At 41.8% G+C, this 15,472-nt stretch overlaps 1 protein-coding gene across 1 annotated transcript in view; it reads left to right on the top strand.

Annotated features, from left to right (window-relative positions):
- pms1 (PMS1 homolog 1, mismatch repair system component) overlaps window positions 1-15,472 on the top strand; it is a 55,853-nt gene that overhangs the window by 11,576 nt on the left and 28,805 nt on the right. Inside the window, exons 7-9 of the mRNA XM_084161859.1 lie at window positions 1,627-1,749; window positions 2,577-2,723; window positions 3,231-4,045. Coding sequence (XP_084017985.1) covers window positions 1,627-1,749; window positions 2,577-2,723; window positions 3,231-4,045 — 1,085 coding nt within the window. The remainder of the gene's footprint in view (window positions 1-1,626; window positions 1,750-2,576; window positions 2,724-3,230; window positions 4,046-15,472) is intronic.

The following is a 15,472-nucleotide window of genomic DNA, read 5'->3' as shown; positions in this document are numbered from 1 at the left end:
AATAATAGTGTTTAACATGATTTTTTCAATGACTACCTCATCTCTGTACCCCACACATACAATTATCTGTAAGGTCCCTCAGGCGAGCAGTGAATTTCAAACACAGATTCAACCACAAAGACCAGGGAGGTTTTTCCAATGCCTTGCAAAGAAGGGCACCTATTGGTAGATGGGTAAAAAATAAATAAAGCAGACATTGAATATCCCTTTTGAGCATGTTGAAGTTATTAATTACACTTTGGATGGTGTGTCAGTACACCCAGTCACTACTCAGTTGCCAGAGATGAAGGAAACGGCTTAGGGATTTCACCATGAGGCCAATGGTGACTTTAAAACAGTCACAGAGTATAATGGCTGTGATAGGATAAAACTGAGGATAGGTCAACAGCATTGTAGTTACTCCACAATACTAACCTAAGATTACAGAGTGAAAAGAAGGAAGCCTGTACAGAATACATATATTCCAAAACATGCATCCTGTTTGCAACAAGGCACTCAAGTAATACTGCAAAAAATGTGGCAAAGCCATACACTTTTTGTCCTGAATACAAAGTGTTATGTTTGGGGCAAATCCAATACAGCACATTTCTGAATAACACTCTCCATATTTTCAAGCATATTGGTGGCTGCATCATGTAATGGGTATGCTTGTAATCGTTGAGGACTGGGGAGTTTTTCAGTAAAAAAAGAAGCGGAATGGAGCACAGGCAAAATCCTAGAGGAAAACCTGGTTGTCTGCTTTCCACCAGACACTGGGAGATGAATTCACCTTTCAGCAGGACAATAACTTAAAATCACAAGGCCAAATCTACACTGGAGTTGATTACCAAGAAGACCATGAATGTTCCTGAGTGGCCGAGTTACAGTTTTGACTTAAATCTTCTTGAACATCTATGGCAAGACCTGAAAATAGTGGTCTAGCATTGATCAACAACCAATTTGACAAGAGCTTGAAGAATTTTGAAAAAGAATAATGGGCAAATGTTGCACAATCCAGGTGTGGAAAGCTCTTACTCAGAAAGACACCGCTGTAATCGCTGCCAAGGGTGCTTCTACAAAGTATTGACTCAGGGGTGTGAATACTTTATAGTATGTAAATGAGATATTTCTGTATTTTATTTTCAATACATTTGCAAACATTTGTAAAACAAGTTTTCACTTTGTCATTATGGGGTATTGTGAGAAACAAAATCAATGTAATCAATTTTGAATTCAGGCTGTAGCACAACAAAATGTGGAATAAGTCAAGGGGTATGAATTCTTTCTGAAGGCACTGCAATTGTGCAATAAAGCTTATTTAGAGGTTTTAAAAATCGAGATGTGAATCGCCCATAAGTTGGAAAAAATGTGTATATTATTTTTAGGCCATATCGCCCAGCCCTAACTCCCTGTAATCCATTTTTAGCGCACTAGAGTTGTTCTGATTATGAGGGGGGTCCCTGATGAATTTGCTATCACAAAAGGGAACCCATGTATTACATTGTACCTGCCTGTGTAATATGCATGTTAAAAGGCAGGGCCACTTGGTATGAAGTGAGATCAAAATATAAATGTAGAAAATATTATATTGTTTTGCACTGATAAATTGTTCCTCAGTTATTATGTTGGTTTTATTTATTTTAACAGATTGTAATAGATGGATTCTTTCCCAGACCTGGTATGGATTGCTCTTTAGCAAGCTCCAGTAACCCCGACAAAACATTTATCTTTGTGAATGATCGACCAGTCCACCAGAAGGATATCCTGAAGGTAAAAACGTTTTTTGTGTTAGTGAAATGTACATATGTTGTTTGTTGTGGTTTAGGTAAAGAAAATCAGCAGCCAATGTAATTGAGTTGTTCTATAAACAAGAGCTTTTGAAGTTGCTTGGACAAAATATTTGTTCTCTTCCTGTAGTTGTACACTAGAGCTGGGACGATAAACCAAACATTATCGACACGGACCATACCGATCACTTTTTGCTGATTTTGTTCATTATAATAAGTAGCCTATACTAAAGAAATATAACCTTTGAAATGAAATAAGTTTTCTAATATGGGTGATTGTTAATGGGACAATTGATGGCTACAACCATCAAACTATTACTAGTAGTTTCAAGGATAGTAAAACAAAAAGTTTTATAAACGTATCGTTCTATTTATCTTTATCACATCATTTCAGGCACTTTATTGCGATATGGATTTTTGTCCATATCGTCCAGCTCTAATATTCACGTTACATTCACCCTACATTCACACAAGTCGTCCAAGGAAGTCATAGACAACATTCACTATTAGAAATGTGGTTATTAGAAGCGCACCCAGTAGTATTTTATTTTATTTAACCGAAGATTAAAAATACATATAAAGTCGCTCCAGCTGAAGACCGCAATGCATTCACAATATAACCCAAAGGCTTATTTCCATTGTGGTCCTCTAAAGTATCACTTTGTCATCATATAGGCCTGTCTATTATCCCCAATGTAGCGCTCTGTCATTGATACTGTCACTTTATGTAAATGCTACAACACTGTCAATGTGAAGCATTGCTCATAGTATCACTGCAGTTCTGATACCTTCTCTCTGCTTGACCATCAGGTGGTCCGGCAGCACTACCTGGCTCAGTACCCGGCAGACTCTGCCCTCAATCGCTATCCCACTATGATGCTCAACATCACTGTTCCCGCATCCACTGTAGATGTCAACCTGACGCCCGACAAGACCCAGATTCTGCTCCAGAACAAGGTGCCGTTTTCCATTATTTTCTCTATTTCCTCGTAGACAGGTTGAAAGATTAGAGAACTAAGGGGAAACAGAATATAATGGGGGGGGGGGGGGGGCAGCTGCAGAACCAGTTACTTTTGGCTTTCAGACTGATTCAACTGCAAATATGCAATGCGAGATCCATTTAGCAAATTCACGATTTCCTTACGTGTAGAATCCATGTACTTGCTTTGGCTAGTAACCGTTACAGTCTCGTTACTTTTTAACTTCTCTTAAATGTAACTCCTCAAAACCACTTGATTGATTTTCTTTTATAAAAATAGAAAGTGCTGACAGTAAACCGTAAGTTGCCAATCACTTCTGTAGCCACCACCATTTGAAATAGGAGGAGCTGACAAGTGCAGTAATTAACCACAGACACTAAATTAACAGTTATGCACAGCCACTTCCTGTTAAACAGAAAGGGAAAAGTGAACAGCATGGGCATTAGTGTGTGGTGTTATTTCTCACTGAGACTTTGACTCTCAGGTGGCTGTGCTGGCTGCAGTGGAGATGCTGTTGGTTTCCCTCTATGGCCCTGGGTTGGGGTCTGCCACTGAGGCTCCACCAGTCACTGGAGAATATGATGGAGGCAGCGGCCTGCATGCTGGCCCATCACTGGGCGACTGTAGGGGAAACGCTGATGCAGAGGACAGTCTTGAGGAGCACAGTGTCAGAGTGGCCAAAGCTCCATCTGACTGCAGTGATGGCCCTCCATCCAGGGTAGTGGCTGGTGACCAGACAGCAAACACTAGCTCCTCCTCTTCCTCTGAAGACTGGATAGTCAACCTAAATCCAGGGGACTTTGACCTGACATTTCCACTATTGGAAGATTACATGGCTTCAACCTGCACCGGGACAACAAATCCAGGCCCGGCCAAAGGCCTGGAGAGGCTCAACAACCACGACAAAGGTCCTGACAAAGGCAAAGACGTCGAGCAGTTATCAGCAGTAAGTTGGAGCCGAGGCACGGCTCTGACGGACCCCTCCACAGGAGAGCCGTTGCAGCCCGTCAAGGTCCATCTGCCCACCGGATGCAGCAGTGACCTTGGCCAGGTCAAGGCCAAGGGTCAGAGCAGCCCTGGCAAAAAGGTTTCCAACGCTATAACGGAGAAACAGGCGGCGCTGACGGCCTACGACTTGATCAATAACCGTGCCATGAAGACCCCCCTGTCGCCTGCCTCCCTGTTTGAGAGGGAGACCCGGGCAGAGGTTCTCCAGGAGAAGCCCACAGCCAGCCTCCAGGACATCACCACTGCTGTGCAGGAGAGATGGAAAAACCTGGGGGAGGAGGACCGAAAGAAGTGGGTTTCCAGACTTCACCTTCGAAGCAGTTGTTTCCATTTATTATTATTAGCAAGGCAAAAAAATAGGTTGACCTGTCACTTGCATGTGTAAAATATGGCCCAGGAAATTTTGCTTGGCATATTCATGTTGCTACCCAGACAGAGAATTGTTGAGATGAGCTATGTTTATTTTCCAGACAACTGAATCTGATTACTAGGTTACATGGTCAATATTTTCGACTGTAAAACAGGTATTCTGTATGCTGAAATAACTCCCCTTTTTCCAAAGTATGCCATGCATCTTAGGCACTCAAAAGTATTTTGCTAGTGCTAGTCAGACGCTTAATACATTTAACTTAATATTCTGTATGTGGACACGCACTAACCCTCTCCTCTGTCTCGCCCGTCTGGTGCGGCTTGTTCCTAATCAAGACGTTGTCAGGAAGATCTTAATCAGCAAGTGCATAAGATGGGCCACGTTTCAGATGGATCAAAAATGTCTTGATATATAAATTATTAAGGTGTTCTAATATTTCATTTTGTTGCGGTTTCGACAAATAATAAGATGTAGGTGAAAGAAACTTATGATATACACTGAGTATACAAAACATTAAGAACACCTGCTCTTTCCATGACATAGACTGACCAGGTGAAAGCGTTGATCCCTTATTGATGTCACTTGTTAAATCCATTTCAATCAGTGTAGATGAAGGGGAGGCGACAGGTTAAAGAAGGACTTTTAAGTCTTTAGAGAATTGAGACATGGATTGTGTATGTGTGCCACTCCGAGGGTGAATGGGCAAGAACATATTTAAGTGCCTTTGAACAGGGTATGGTAGTAGGTGCTAGGCACACCAGTTTGTCAAGAACTGCAACACTGCTGGGTTTTTCACACTCAACAGTTTCCCGTGTGTATCAAGAATGGTCCACCACCCAAAGGACATCCAGCCAACTTGACACAACTGTGGGAAGCATTGGAGTCCACATGGGCCAGCGTCCCTGTGGAACGCTTTCGACACCTTGTAGAGTCCATGCCCCGATGAATCGAGGCTGTTCTGAGGGCAAAAGGGTGGGGTTCAACTCAATATTAGGAAGGTGTTCCTAATGTTTGGTGTATGAATATAATTTTTGAAAATGTAATAGAACATTTTGGTAGCACTATATAATAACTCCACGTAATAAAGCATTTATAATGGATTAGTAAATAGTTTATTAATTTACTAATCATTACTCCATTCATACAATGGTTAATATGGGTCCTTATAAACCATTTACTAATCATTAGTTAATTATTTTTACGTGGCCTCTACAGTGTTGGCTATTTATGCTTTATAAATACTTTATAAAGCTGATGCTCCTTAAGTTCTCAAAATAGCCTAGAACATAACCAATGGTAAAAGAATAAGCACACAACACAGGATGTTGAAGGAAATATATCAACCATTTTATTCACAAAAATTGTTGTGAAACAACTGTTGCGCGGACTTGAGGAAGAGTTGTAATGTACATGCTTTGCTAATGTCAACCGTGCGAATGCTAATTAATCATAAAACGGGGAGATGTAGTTTACAACTAGTGGACTTTTATTCCTTCATTACTGATATGCGATCGACGTAGACATGTTACATGTAAACTACATGACCAAAAGTATGTGGACACATGTTTGTCGAACATCGCATTCCAAAATCATGGGCATTTAATATGGAGTTGGTCCCCCCTTTGCTGCTATAGTATATTTGTTTACATAGCCAGCTAGCAAGTAGCTTGTTCTGTCCTGTTTCTACCGATGTAATTCATTTAGAAACTGGCCCAGCTTCATAACTAATCAGCTAACATTGGCGAACTCTGTAGTTAGTCTGTCAGGCAAGAAAGCAAGAGTTGATTGGAGGAGACTGAGTTTGTATGTGTGGGATGGGAGGCGTGTATCACACCTTTTTATAAGGAGAAAAAGAAAGAGGAAGGAAGAGAGAGACAGTGTGAGAGAGAGGGATTATGTTCCTGACCACAATTGCATCCTATTTGTTGCTCCTCTCCTCTCCCTCTGTTCCTTTAGGGCAGTGAAAGAGAAGGAAGTGATGTGGAGAGTCAGGGCTCAGCAGCAAAAGGCAGGGAGGAAGAGTTAGAGATGATTGGCGGGAGAGAGATGTGGACGGAGAGGAACATGGAGGGAGAGGAGGAAGCAGAGGGAGGGGAAGGAGAGCACACCTGAGAGGGGAGCCTATGTTTTCATGGGATGTGTCTGCCCCAAGTCCCACCATTCACCCTTGTACCACACAGCCTGGGCCTGAAGTGACAGTAGTAGGAGTTTTGGAGGGATTTTTAAGTGGTAGGATCTGTTCCAGAGCTTGTAATGGATTATAACAAGAAAATGGGCGGGGTTGACCATCTTGACCAACTGAGGAGCTAATGTTGGACGCACAGGCAGAAAATGGTGGAAGTAGGTGTTTTGGGGGACGCTCAACATTGCCATCATAAATGTGTACATTGTGTGGGGGACCCTGCAATGGCCCCTTCCCAGAAACTGCAGGTGCTGGTCCCTGAAGGTATTCAAAATGCAGCTTGTGCATTCACTTTGTGATACGGCTACAGTGGCAGGAAGAGGGGAGAGTGTGGCACCAGGGCGTGTGGACCGAGTTGTAACCTATTTGAAAGCTGTTGAAGTTTGAAGGGCGCAAGAGAGTGTTGTGCATCCTGAGTGGACGCAGGGCAAAGAGTGGGAGAGGTATAGAAACCTCCTTTGGGAGCTCTACGTGTTCTGTGTCACTTTGCAGGATGGGCCATGCTTCCAGAAGTTCCATGACATGTTGTAGGTTATATGCAAATGCTAAAGTGACAGTGTGAAATATGAATTGTTCTACAAATCTTTAATATGGAGTTGGTCCCCGCTTTGCTGCTACAACAGCCTCCACTCTTCTGGGAAGGCTTTCCACTAGCTGTTGGAACATTGCTGCGAGGACTTGCTTCCATTCAGTCACGAGCATTAGTGAAGTCGGGCGCTGATGTTGGGCGATTAGGCCTGGCTTGCAGTCGGCGTTCCAATTCATCCCAAAAGTGTTCGATTGGGTTGAGGTCAGGGTTCTGTGCAGGCTAGTCAAGTTCTTCTACACTAATCTCGACAAATGTATGTATGGTCCTCGCTTTGTGCACAGGGGCATTGTCATGCTGAAATAGGAAAGAGCCTTCCCCAAACTGTTGCTACAAAGTTGGAAGCACAGAATCATCTAGAATATCGTTGTATGCTGTAGCATTAAGATTTCCCTTCATTGGAACTAAGGGGCCTAGCCCGAACCATGAAAAACCCCAGACCATTATTCCTCCTCTACCAAACTTTACAGTTGCACTATGCATTGGGGCAGGTAGCGTTCTCCTGGCATCCGCCAAATCCAGATTTGTCCGTTGGACTGCCAAATGGGGAACACGTTTCCACTGCTCCAGAGTCCAATGGCGGCGAGCTTTACACCACTCCAGCCGACACTTGGTATTGCGCATGGAGATCTTGTTTACATACACCTTAGCCAAATACATTTAAACTCAGTTTTTCACAATTCCTGACATTCAATCCTAGTAAAAATGTCCTGTCTTAGGTCAGTTTAGATCACCACTTTATTTTAAGAATGTGAAATGTCAGAATAATAGTAGAGAGTTATTTATTTCAGCTTTTATTTATTTCATCACATTCCCAGTGGGTCAGAAGTTTACATACATTCAATTAGTATTTGGTAGCATTTCCATTAAATTGTTTAACTTGGGTCAAACATTTCGGGTAGCCTTCCACAAGCTTCCCACAATAAGTTGGGTGAATTTTTGGCCATTCCTCCTGACAGAGCTGGTGTAACTGAGTCAGGTTTGTAGGCCTCCTTGCTTGCATACGCTTTCTCAGTTCTGCCCACAAATTTTCTATAGGATTGATGTCAGGGCTTTGTGATGGCCACTCCAATACCTTGACTTTGTTGTCCTTAAGCCATTTTGCCACAACTTTGGAAGTGTGCTTGGGGTCATTGTCCATTTGGAAGACCCATTTGCGACCAAGCTTTAACTTCCTGACTGATGTCTTGAGATGTCGCTTCAATATATCCACGTAATTTTCCTTCCTCATGATGACATCTACATGATGCTGCCACCCCCGTCCTTCACGGTTGGGATGGTGTTCTTCGGCTTGCAAGCAACCCCCTTTTTCCTCCAAACATAACGATGGTCATTATGGCCAAACAGTTATATTTTTGTTTCATCAGACCAGAGGACATTTCTCCAAAAAGTACGATCTTTGTCCCCATGTGCAGTTGCAAACCGTAGTCTGGCTTTTTTATGGTGGTTTTGGAGCAGTGGCTTCTTCCTTGCTGAGCGGCCTTTCAGGTTATGTCAATATAGGACTCGTTTTACTGTGGATATACAGTGAGGGAAAAAAGTATTTGATCCCCTGCTGATTTTGTATGTTTGCCTGCTGACAAAGACATGATCAGTCTATAATTTTAATGGTAGGTTTATTTGAACAGTGGGAGACAGAATAACAACAAAAAAATCCAGAAAAACACATGTCAAAAATGTTATAAATTGATTAGCATTTTAATGAGGGAAATAAGTATTTCACCCCTCTGCAAAACATTACTTAGTACTTGGTGGCAAAACCCTTGTTGGCAATCACATAGGTCAGACGTTTCTTGTAGTTGGCCACCAGGTTTGCACACATCTCAGGTGGGATTTTGTTCCACTCCTCTTTGCAGATCTTCTCCAAGTCATTAAGGTTTCGAGGCTGACGTTTGGCCACTCCAGGACCTTAATGTGCTTCTTCTTGAGCCACTCCTTTGTTGCCTTGGCCGTGTGTTTTGGGTCATTGTCATGCTGGAATACCCATCCACGACCCATTTTCAATGCCCTGGCTGAGGGAAGGAGGTTCTCACCCAAGATTTGATGGTACATGGTCCCGTCCATCGTCCCGTTGAGGCAGTGAAGTTGTCCTGTCCCCTTAGCAGAAAAACACCCCCAAAGCATAATGTTTCCACCTCCATGTTTGACGGTGGGGATGGTGTTCTTGGGGTCATAGGCAGCATTCCTCCTCCTCCAAACAAGGCGAGTTGAGTTGATGCCAAAGAGCTAAATTTTGGTCTCATCTGACCACAACATTTTCACCCAGTTCTCCTCTGAATCATTCAGATGTTCATTGGCAAACTTCAGACGGCCCTGTATATGTGCTTTCTTGAGCAGTGGGACCTTGCGGGCGCTGCAGGATTTCAGTCCTTCACGGCGTAGTCTGTTACCAATTGTTTTCTTGGCGACTATGGTCCCAGCTGCCTTGAGATCATTGACAAGATCCTCCTGTGTAGTTCTGGGCTGATTACTCACCGTTCTCATGATCATTGCAACTCCACGAGGTGAGATCTTGCATGGAGCCCCAGGCAGAGGGAGATTGACAGTTATTTTGTGTTTCTTCCATTTGCGAATAATCGCACCAACTGTTGTCACCTTCTCACCAAGCTGCTTGGCGATGGTCTTGTAGCCCATTCCAGCCTTGTGTAGGTCTACAATCTTGTACCTGACATCCTTGGAGAGCTCTTTGGTATTGGCCATGGTGGAGAGTTTGGAATCTGATTGATTGCTTCTGTGGACAGGTGTCTTTTATACAGGTAACAAGATGAGATTAAGAGCACTCTCTTTAAGAGTGTGCTCCTAATCTCAGCTCGTTACCTGTATAAAAGACACCTGGGACCCTCTCAATCTGATTGAGAGGGGGTCAAATACTTATTTCCCTCATTAAAATGCAAATCAATTTATAACATTTTTGACATGCGTTTTTCTGGATTTTGTTGTTGTTATTCTGTCTCTCACTGTTCAAATAAACCTACCATTAAAATTATAGACTGATAATTTTTTGGTCAGTGGGCAAACGTACAAAATCAGCAGGGGATCAAATACTTTTTTCCCTCACTGTAGATACTTTTGTACCTGTTTCCTCCAGCATCTTCACAAGGTCCTTTGCTGTTGTTCTGGGATTGATTTGCACTTTCCGCACCAAAGTACGTTCATCTCTAGGAGACAGAAAACGTCTCCTTCCTGAGTGGTATGACGGCAGCGTGGTCCCATGGTGTTTATACTTGCGTACTATTGTTTGTACAGATGAACGTGGTACCTTCAGGCGTTTGGAAATTGCTCCCAAGGATGAACCGGATCTGTTTGAGAAACAGGCACTTCACAGTTTCTGGGCTCCCGAGTAGCGCAGCGTTCTAAGGCACTCAGTACTTGAGGCGTCACTACAGACCCCCTGGTTCGATTCCAGGCTGTGCCACAACCGGCCGTGATTGGGAGTCCCATAGGGCGGTGCACAATTGGCCCAGTGTTGTCCGGGTTTGGCCGGTGTAGGCCGTCATTGTAAATAAGAATTTGTTCTTAACTGACTTGCCTAGTTAAATAAAGGTAAAATAAAACAGGTCCTCAACTGGCAGCTTCATTAAATAGTACCCGCAAAACACCAGTCTCAACGTCAACAGTGAAAAGGCGACTCCGGGATGCTGACCTTCTAGGCAGAGTTGCAAAGAAAAAGCCATATCTCAGACTGGCCAATAAAAAGAAAAGATGGGCAGTCTGAGATATGGCTTTTTCTTTGCAACTCTGCCTAGAAGGTCAGCATCCCGGAGTCGCCTCTTCACCGTTGACGTTGAGACTGGTGTTTTGTGGGTACTATTTAATAAAGCTGCCAGTTGAGGACCTGTGAGGCATCTGTTTCTCAAACTAGACACTAATGTATTCGTCCTCTTGTTCAGTTGTGCACTGGGGCCTCCCATTCCTCTTTCTATTCTGGTTAGAGCCAGTTTGCGCTGTTCTGTGAAGGGTGTAGTACACAGTGTTGTATGAGATCTTAAGTTTCTTGGCAATTTCTCGCATGGAATAGCCTTAATTTCTCAGAACAAGAATAGACTGACGAGTTTCAGAAGAAAGTTATTTGTTTCTGGCCATTTTGAGCCTGTAATCGAACCAACAATTGCTGATGCTCCAGGTACTCAACTAGTCTCAAGAAGGCCAGTTTTATTGCTTCTTTAATCAGCACAACAGTTTTCAGCTTTGCTAACATAATTGCAAAAGGGTTTTCTAATGATCAATTAGCCTTTTTAAAATGATAAACTTGGATTAGCAAACACAATGTGCCATTGGAACACGACTGATGGTTGCTGATAATGGGCCTCTTTACACCTATGTAGATATTCCATAAAAAATCTGCCGTTTCCAGCTACAATAGCCATTTACAACATTAACAATGTCCACTGTATTTCTGATCAGTAGTCTTTCGAAAACAAGGACATTTCTAAGTGACCCCAAACTTTTGAACGGTAGTGTGTATTTATTTATTTATATATATATATATATATATACAGGTCTGTGAGAGCCGGAATTCTTACTGGTTGGTAGGTGATCAAATACTTATGTCATGCAATAAAATGCAAATTAATGACTTAAAAATCATACAATGTGATTTTCTGGATTTTTGTTTTAGATTCCGTCTCTCACAATTGAAGTGTACCTATGATAAAAATTATACAGATCTCTACATGCTTTGTAAGTAGGAAAACCTGCAAAATCGGCAGTGTATCAAATACTTGTTCTCCCCACTATATATATATATATATATATATATATATATATATATATATATATATATATATATATATATATATATATATATATATATATATATATAGTGTATGATTTGTAGGTAGAAATGTTACATGTATAACCTTTTATTCCTTCAAGTGCTTCAGTCTTTTAACTGCAGACTTTGGCTGAGAGCTTCCTTTTGCGAGGGCAAACCGGAACTCCCCATTTCTAACACATATGGACCCAGAACTTAATCACGCATTTGACCAAATTACGCAAGATTTTAGTTCTTGGTTAACTGAGATTAGACCGCTCTAAGGAGTGACTGCAATCCACACTTTAGTTTTGGTAGAAAAGTCACTGCCAAGAAACGCTTATGTTAGTATTTATAAAGTATAAATAGCCCACACTTTAGATGAGGCCACACAAGAAAAACTTTACTAATGATTAGTAAATGGTTTATAAGGAACAATATTAAACATCTTATGAATGATCTTATGAATCATTATTAAATACTTTAAAAGTTGTTTATACATTTGTGAATAACTAGTTTAATAATGTTTACAAATGAGTAATGATTAATCATTTATGAATAAACTATTTACGAATTAATTATAAATGCTTTATTACGTGGAGTTATTATAAAGTCCTACCAATATTTTGAGAACATTTGAAACTTTGAGAAATTACACAAATGTTGCAAATCTTACATTTTGTGACCTTGGTTGAATTGCCTTTCCACAGCTGAGAGGACATGATTTTTGGCAGTATCTGTATATCACAGCACACTGTAATAGGGTCTGCGTGACTCATGATTCAGCACGAGGTAACTTACCTTTGTGCTTTCCTAACAGTGTAGAATTGTTTTAATCGGACGTACCAAAGATGAGCAATGCATGTCGTACTGCCATTCTTTGGACTTCTAACAACATCCAGATACGCGTTCACAGGCCAGTAAAGCCAATCAAATATGGCATTATCTTCTGATCTCAATCCACTGAGACTGAACAACTCAACCAGCATCACGGAATAACATCATTACCCTCTACTGAAAGCACTCCACCCAATTATCGTAGATTACTGCATACCAATTTAAAGTAATTGAAAGGACAGAAAATGTGTATCAGCATTAGCCTACGTGTGGAACCTATGTAAGGGATGGACGAGTGTATGGAAAAAGACATCTGTTTAGAATCATGTTAGTGCTGTCTTAAACATGAAATAAGATGAGGCAAATATTTGTCTCCTTTCGACGCCGCTGTTAAGTGGCAAGCCACTTCTAGGAATCGTTATCCCTCTCACATGTACTCTAGTAACACAGGTCAGTTGCATGTGTGGATGCAGTGCCATAAACCCATAGGATTATTTACATGGAACCGTATGGGAGTGCAAGTTAGAAGACCCCCCCCCCTGGCTGTCTTCCAGCTGACATGTATAGAACTGGTCCGCCTCCAGAATCCCTGTGCAAGTGACCTCTTATTGCACGCACTATATACTTTTGATCCTCTCTTATGAAGGCTCTAAATGCAAACATTGCATTACCTAATAATGCAGTAGCTTGAAACATTGAGGAGAGCATGGTCCACTGTAGCTTGTCTCAGTGGACACTGCAGCTTCTGAGTTTTTTTGGGGGGATCTCTCTCTTATTTCCCATGTGTGGACTGCACATCCAACACCCTGCTGGAATCTGAAAACACACACTTTATCCAGGGAGACTTAAATTGCCTTACCGCCTTACACAGGCTTTACATTGCTCTTGCGTAGGTGGACCTTTGTCTTAAGGCTGTACTGTTTGTACTTCCAGGTGGTACGGCGTTGGGAGAAGGCGATTTACAGTATAGATAGACACTTTTATATAGCGAAGCTGACAATATTACTCCAGGATTTCGGGAGTACCCCACATTTTTCTTTGTCCCCTGAGCTCCCCACAAATGCTGTTTTGGAGCCATTCACATCAGAATACTGGCATCGCTCCTGCACTTCACAACTTAGCGTAAGTGAGTTTACAAACATTAAAGGGATAGTTCACTTTTATATGACCGTTTCAGCTTATTTTTAATATACTTTCCCAGAAACGTAGACGTGTACCTCTGACAACATTGATTTGCGCATTCTGAATTAGGTCCAATTCCTTTTTAATTTTGCCACAGTTGTGCATCACCCTGGACTGCTGTTTCCTGTTTCACTTGCGACTGTTTCCTTTGCATTTAGGAAATTTAAACTGGGGGCATTTCAGGGCATAAACGACGGGATGGGTTTCTTTATTTGCCGAAATCCATACATTAACACAACTTGTGAAAGGAAGTGCCAAACAGATGCCATACATAATCCAGAGAAAGATGTGTGTTTTTGTGAATGAATGGGGTTTATGGAGCTAAACTCTGTTATTTTAGTGGATTAAACCAATGTTTGATCATACTGGGATACAAGCAGTAGCTATTGCTTTCAAGCATGTTATAGTACTTTTGCCCTAACCCCTAGCCTTGAGGTGACTCAAAAAGCTTCTGTATTTACAGCAGCTAGAAAACCTCAACACACTGCCACTGATGTTAATTGGCAGGAATGTGGAACAATTCTAAGTGGAAGGTCAAGACTGGATATTTTAACAGTCCTCCACTTCCGTTTTGAGTGATTCACCTCCCACCCCCATCTGGCTACAAGTGGCAGATGTTTTTTATCTTGACGGTTTTAGCACATGTTCTACGCTATGATTTACTGCATGTCACTTAGATTCACTAGAGTAAATTGAATCAAGATTCCATATGTGAATTTAGGATATTTAATTGGTCACAATTGGTGACCCCTTCAATAAACCTATTTCCATCATGCCCGTAGAGTAATTGGTTCTGAATTGATAAATTAGAAGGGCTTATTCTAAAAGATTAGGGCTTTACGACAAATAATAAGCTGAGTTTGCAAACTGATATACACTGTGTAATTACGTGATAATGCCCGAGAAGCTGGTGTTTGGAGGATATATTGGCATAGGTGTTGTTCGGGCCGAGACGAAGTTGAGGGCCAGCAAACCGTGCCAATATGTGACCGACCGGCTCGATTCGGTCTTATGTAGCAACATTTTTTATTGTGTTTTTTACATTGGATGAAAGTAGAGACTCGGAGCTAGAAAATTGTATATCATACACTACAGTTGGGGAACAATGGGAAAGTAATTCTGCTTTGAAAGTTGATAAACTTGTAACCTCACTTTTGAGAAAATGAACCTTGAAGGTTTTGATAAACCTACTGGAGAGCTCTTCTTTGTCTACACCCATTCAGCATCGTTCACACCCTCTTAAGCCTTAGCCCCACCCATCTCTTTAAGGATTCACATCTGGGTACTAAACAACATACCATTTCAAGACTAAAGGCTGGTTTATACTACGGCGTTTTCGTAAATTCAATCTGGAGTGCCAGAGTGCACTCCGAGCATTGTCAGTTCGTAAATTCAGAGCGTTTCGCTCTCGGAGCGTTCAGAGCGCACGCTGGATGCTCTGGCTGAGGAGTAGGGTTGATCCGAGCGTTCTGACCTAACAACAGCAGTCAAGCACCCAAACTAACTGGCTAACGTTGGCTAGCTTGCTAGCTACTTCCAGACTCAAATGAGAGAACAGCTCACTGACCATTTTACTCGCCCTATCAGAGCTGGTTAGGCTGTTTTTGTTATCCAGAGCGTTGGTAACTGTGCTGCGGGCAACAATTTAATGACGCATTTTTGCCAACATTTACTGACACCGGCCATATTCAACGGGTGTTGAGCGTTCATAAATTCGTCAGTTATTCCGCGAATTTACAAGCCACGTCTATCGACAGCTGTCACAATGACATCATGAACATTCTATTGAAATGGTTACTTGCATAGTG

This window comes from Coregonus lavaretus (assembly GCF_964263955.1).
Source record: "Coregonus lavaretus genome assembly, chromosome: 5".
In the NCBI taxonomy this organism is placed as follows: domain Eukaryota; kingdom Metazoa; phylum Chordata; class Actinopteri; order Salmoniformes; family Salmonidae; genus Coregonus; species Coregonus lavaretus.
The sequence above is the reverse complement of the archived record's forward strand: the minus strand, read 5'-3'. Positions and strand labels throughout refer to the sequence as shown.